Below are 4,655 nucleotides of genomic sequence, written 5' to 3'. Positions count from 1 at the left end.
TGTTATCTCCATCGCACTATATCCAGTGTTAGCAAAAACTCTTAGAGCTGCCATCTGACGACAAATTTTCATCAAATCTTAATATTTATGTGATTTTCACTCCAGCAATTTTAATAAAACGTCATTCAAATTAAAGCTACAATTTCCAGAAGTGTAAAATCAATTTTTTAGAAAATAATAAAATCGTTTTTAGACGAGAGTTAGCACTTATACTGCATTAGTGAGTAGAGAGGGAAAATTTAATTTTCGCATGTCTGCATGCCAAGTGATACAAGAGTCATTTTGGGTAGTTGTATAATTTTGTATTACTATTACATTCAGTATATTCCCATAAAAAATAATGAAACATATTTTTGTAGGTGGTAGACTGGCGTCACTTAACAACTTCTTGTGAGATAAAATTATTTATTTATCCAGATGTATATTATAAATAAATCCATTCACACTTATACATATTATTTACAGCCGAAGATTTCATACAATTTATACGCAACTTATAATCCTTTATATTGTTAATGTTTAATACGATAGTGTTAGCACGTGACAAAGATATTGTATGTTGAAATATTATGAGAGAGCATTTGTACATTTGTCGAACGATACCTATTTTATAAACAACTCTTTGGTTTTACATTATTACATCTTTAGTTTCTCTTCTTGAGCAATCAATTGATTTTTTATCTTCTGTAAAAGTTCTTTTTTAACCGAATCAGGGACTAGCGTCCTCGCCTTAGATGTGACCATAGAAAGTAATTTGTCATAAGTAACATCTTGGCCTTGTTCCTTGATTAATTCTTTACAGATTAATTTCACTTGGTCTCTCCATCCACATTCAACTAATCGACGACGTAACAGTTCCTTTAATCTAAAAAAAGAACACAAACTGGTTAAAATTGTGATTAATTCCATGAAATAAAATCCAGGTACCAGACCGATTATTAATTATAATATAATATAATAATATCGCGAGAAAGATTGTGTATAAAAATTGTTAGTATTCATACTTGAACTTCCGAATCAATAAATTGCAATATAGAATTGAGAAGTATCTATACGACGAATTGGCAATATTTACCCGTCGCGATCTCCAACCATAACTAGCCTCTGATGCGGAGTGGTCTTCATTAAGAATGTTAATTTTGTCCACGCTTTTACGACTAGAATCCACGTTTCCTTGCACAAATTGGTTTCGGGGAGCTTTAATTCAAAAGTGCCAACGGACTGTGATCGTTGTTGATATGTATATAAAATAGGTTATGTCACGTTCGCGACTTCATAACCTAACATTATTTCATCGTTCGTATTCCACACAAGATCATGAAACTTAACCAAACATGATCATGTATTGCAAAAGCGACGTTTAAAATCGAGTCATCTTCGAGACAGCATTATTAATTTTTATTCGTGAATACTTAATACTTTCCACAAATGAAATATTTCTCATTTGTACATTGGTATGTAAACATTTAAAAATCTACACAATGTTTACAGTTGTTTTAATTATCATAAAAGTGACATAAGTTTAATATAAATCGTAGATTAATGATTAAGCAAAATATGCACATTTAATTAAATTCGTATGCGAAATTTTTCACGGGTGTTCAATATCTGAAATAATTATTATAATCTTTAAGTAGTATTCGTTTTAGGTAATGGCATCCACAAGAGTAATAAACTACATTTCATATAAAAGATTCGCAGCAGCATCTAGTTTAAGAAATGTATCCGTTCTCTCGAATTTTAACATTAAATGTAATTTCCGACAAAATGCATTCTACTGCACAAGGAAATCGATTGCTAAGGCAGACACCCTCGAGCACGAGAATAAGATGCAAGTCACATTTGCGGATGTAGGTAAATTTCAAATATGCACATGTAGACACTTATTCATTATTCTAATAAGCGATGCAGTTTGAATATGATGTTTGTTTCAGTTAAAGAAAACACAAAATCGGCTGGGTACTTAGGTGTGATCATCGGCGGTGTAGGAGTGACAGCTTTCATGTTTTACATGATTTTCGATGAACTGTTTTCTAGTAAAAGCCCGAACAACGTTTACAGTAAAGCATTAGATGTCTGTATCAAAAACCAAAAAGTAAGGGATTCTTTGGGGGAGCCGATAAAAGCATACGGAGAGGAAAGTAGACGCGGACGCAGAAGCCACATACGGTAAAAAGACTAATAGAAATGTACATATTTATCATTAATCTCCATCATAATTCTTTATAATAAAAGACAACATAATTTTTCAGTCATATAACGTTTATGAAGGATAACGTACGTCATATGCGAATGAAGTTTTATATTCAAGGCATAAGAAGGCGCGGTACCGTAAATTTGGAAGTGCAAGAAGTAAGAATCACACACTTTGTAATATTTATTTTATTAAATGTTGGCATTTCACTGAATAGCTCTCTGGAATTTACTTTAAACTAAAAAACGTTAAGAGCTTATCGAGAAATGTTAGAAAGGTGCTTTCTCGATTGTTAATTCGAAATTGAATTGCAGGACCAGTCTGGCAAATACGTGTACAGATATTTATACGTTCTGGTGGATGACATGGTGCAATCCGTTATTAAAATAGAGGATAATAGGGACCCGGAACCGGATTATAGTGATCAAACGGAGTTTATATAGAGCTAATATTTTAAACAATTGTAAGTAGTATTTGATATAAGTATGTATAAAGATGCTTAGAATGCTTAATTATCTGCAATAATTATAATGATTTTAAACGAACTTTTGTAAAATCTGTGTCAATAAAAACGGTACTTAGAAGGTGTTGCTCCGTTCATTCCCAAACCGCTTCATATTCTTATCTCTATTACAAATTCTTACCGAGAAACCTGGTGATAATGACGTTTCCCCTTAAAAATAATGGTCTTTAAATAGATAGCGGATTCAAAAAGTTCGCAGAATGAAAGTCGACGTGGACGCATGACTTCATCTTCCCGGTAACAGGAAGCATTATAGTTGTAACGCGTATGAAATCGTTAATGCTTCGATTGAAGCGATACCTAATACATTTTTCTTCGAAGGACCATTCACGATTATTACCGAATAAAAAACATTACGTACAAGCTAAATTCGGGGTTCTCGTTCCCTAAATAAAATCAAACAGATACAATTAGATACAAATCATAAGAAGATAAGTCGCGATTGCCTGAATATTGGCCGAAACCCCCGGCGAATTCTCGTTCTTCGCATCACTCACGTCGCCAGCTGATTCTCTGACAGTCGCTCATCTACTCGCGAGCAGATCGATGCAACGCGTCGTCTATATCAGTCCGCGTACGCGTTCAAAATGCGACGTGATATCATCGAAACATTGATTCGTTATCAAATACTTTTGATCTATTGAACAAGTATTTAAGAATTCTTGTCAGAAGAATCATCCTGCATTTCTATTAATACTACATTTATTAATGGTTTAGTCAAAGTAGATGCCCTTGATCGAGTAATTAATAGCGCGATACAAGTTTTCCTTCGGACGATTTCCACCCGGTAATTTGAAAATGTTTCGTAACGCGAAGAAGTATAAAGAATTAAAATGAAGTCGGAAGACGTTCGAATTTGAGCCGCGATTGTGAAAACCTAAATTATTACTCTGATCGTTAGTTGATTTAAAAAAAAAAAAACGGAATGGGGAAGTTTTGTTCGTGTTTCTCAAGATTTCGAGCGGTCTTCAGGCCGCAGACCGTGACGGACAGTCCTTTGAAGCCGATATGTACCAAACCGGAGTGTCTTCCACGGCCACCTGCCGCGGCCAATTCAGGTAAGTGCAACAATGTTTACTAGTTAGACTTGACTTTCAATCACGGCTATCGCTTCGATCTTCGCATTCATCACTCGCTCACGGAAATTCCTTGCTTCGTCGTTAAGTCATCCCACGAGTTTCTTTGTAAAAAAATTTACATAAGCGTGTCGTCTGCACAAGGTCTGGACGTTTCGTCAGCAGCGATATAAAAACATGGAATTTTTTCACTTCCTAAATCGCTATTTAACTTTCGCTTCCCACTTCCCTGCCGCCCTTTCGCGACGCGTCGGGCTCGACGCGTTTGACCCGCGGTTAATTGGCAGTACGTTAGATGAATGGCATGTATCAGGATCCGGTGAACTGGCACGTGTCCGAGAGAATTAAATTATCTTTCTCTATCTATTCCCAGTAACTCTCGTCTCGATGACACAAATAAATTTTTCACCGATTAATTGTAATCTCCGTAGAATGTGCGTTTCTACGCGTTGTTTACTCTCTCTATGTGAGAGAAGAATTTACTCGAGTTTCTATTAATAATATCTAACACAGTCACTACTGATGGATTCAATTAGTGATCCATAGCGGACTTCCAAAGTTTCCAGTTCTTGGCACCAGCCAGGCTTCTCCTCTTCGCTTGTTCCTAAACGTAAGGCCTATTTTAAGAGAGCATGTGCCAGGAAGTGTACCAAGCGAGTACACTAAGGTTTACGGTGCGTAAACGTATTTCTGATCGTCTTAAATTAAAAACGTCCGCTTTCAGCGATGATATCATTACGTTCTCCCTTTCCCTTCATCCTAGTTGCAATTTCTAATAAAAACGACAGCACTTAACATCTTAGAGTAATTTTAAAAATTAGAGCAAGCATTACAATATCTTATTTAATATAAAGAAATAAAA

At 35.3% G+C, this 4,655-nt stretch overlaps 3 protein-coding genes and 1 long non-coding RNA gene across 8 annotated transcripts in view; 3 read left to right on the top strand and 1 right to left on the bottom strand.

The window, feature by feature from the left end:
• Positions 1-27: 27 nt before the first annotated feature.
• Positions 28-458, top strand: LOC113464061 (uncharacterized). The gene is made up of 2 exons (XR_003388884.1): positions 28-286; positions 360-458. It is a non-coding gene; the product is annotated as an uncharacterized LOC113464061 (long non-coding RNA).
• Positions 430-1,161, bottom strand: e(y)2 (enhancer of yellow 2). Its single transcript, XM_018020937.2, has 2 exons — positions 1,076-1,161; positions 430-865 (listed from the first exon to the last, which is right to left on the bottom strand). The coding sequence occupies exons 1-2, from the start codon at positions 1,123-1,125 to the stop codon at positions 637-639; spliced, it is 279 nt and encodes a 92-aa protein (XP_017876426.1). The 5' UTR covers positions 1,126-1,161; the 3' UTR covers positions 430-636.
• On the top strand, positions 773-2,778 carry LOC108622832 (mitochondrial import inner membrane translocase subunit Tim21). 5 transcript variants are annotated; one of them, XM_026811769.1, is made up of 5 exons: positions 773-923; positions 1,650-1,854; positions 1,935-2,169; positions 2,253-2,352; positions 2,509-2,778. In XM_026811769.1, exons 2-5 carry the CDS (start codon positions 1,653-1,655, stop codon positions 2,635-2,637), a joined length of 666 nt encoding a protein of 221 aa, XP_026667570.1. In that variant the 5' UTR covers positions 773-923; positions 1,650-1,652; the 3' UTR covers positions 2,638-2,778. The 5 variants fall into 5 exon arrangements, with proteins under 5 accessions (XP_026667570.1, XP_017876424.1, XP_017876425.1 ...); XM_018020935.2 differs by lacking the exon at positions 773-923 and adding an exon at positions 1,155-1,240; XM_018020936.2 differs by lacking the exon at positions 773-923 and adding an exon at positions 1,155-1,240 and having other exon boundaries at positions 1,638-1,854.
• Positions 2,779-3,235: 457 nt separating this feature from the next.
• Positions 3,236-4,655, top strand: part of LOC108622814 (annulin) — a 12,789-nt gene continuing 11,369 nt past the window's right edge. Inside the window, exon 1 of the mRNA XM_018020906.2 lies at positions 3,236-3,775. Coding sequence (XP_017876395.1) covers positions 3,643-3,775 — 133 coding nt within the window. The 5' untranslated portion in view covers positions 3,236-3,642. The remainder of the gene's footprint in view (positions 3,776-4,655) is intronic.

The sequence above is a fragment of the Ceratina calcarata genome, unplaced genomic scaffold (assembly GCF_001652005.2).
Source record: "Ceratina calcarata isolate Rehan_Ccalc_2016 unplaced genomic scaffold, ASM165200v1 scaffold246.2, whole genome shotgun sequence".
Taxonomy (NCBI): Eukaryota; Metazoa; Arthropoda; class Insecta; order Hymenoptera; family Apidae; genus Ceratina; species Ceratina calcarata.
This window is presented reverse-complemented; position numbering and strand designations above follow the sequence as displayed.

Excerpts from the sequence above, each read along its gene's own strand:
- LOC108622832 (XM_026811769.1), top strand. The coding sequence starts at position 1,653 with ATGGCATCCACAAGAGTAATAAACTACATTTCATATAAAAGATTCGCA. Across the intron at positions 1,855-1,934 it reads AGTCACATTTGCGGATGTAG|TTAAAGAAAACACAAAATCG; the intron begins GTAAATTTCAAA and ends TGTTTGTTTCAG. Across the intron at positions 2,353-2,508 it reads TAAATTTGGAAGTGCAAGAA|GACCAGTCTGGCAAATACGT; the intron begins GTAAGAATCACA and ends ATTGAATTGCAG.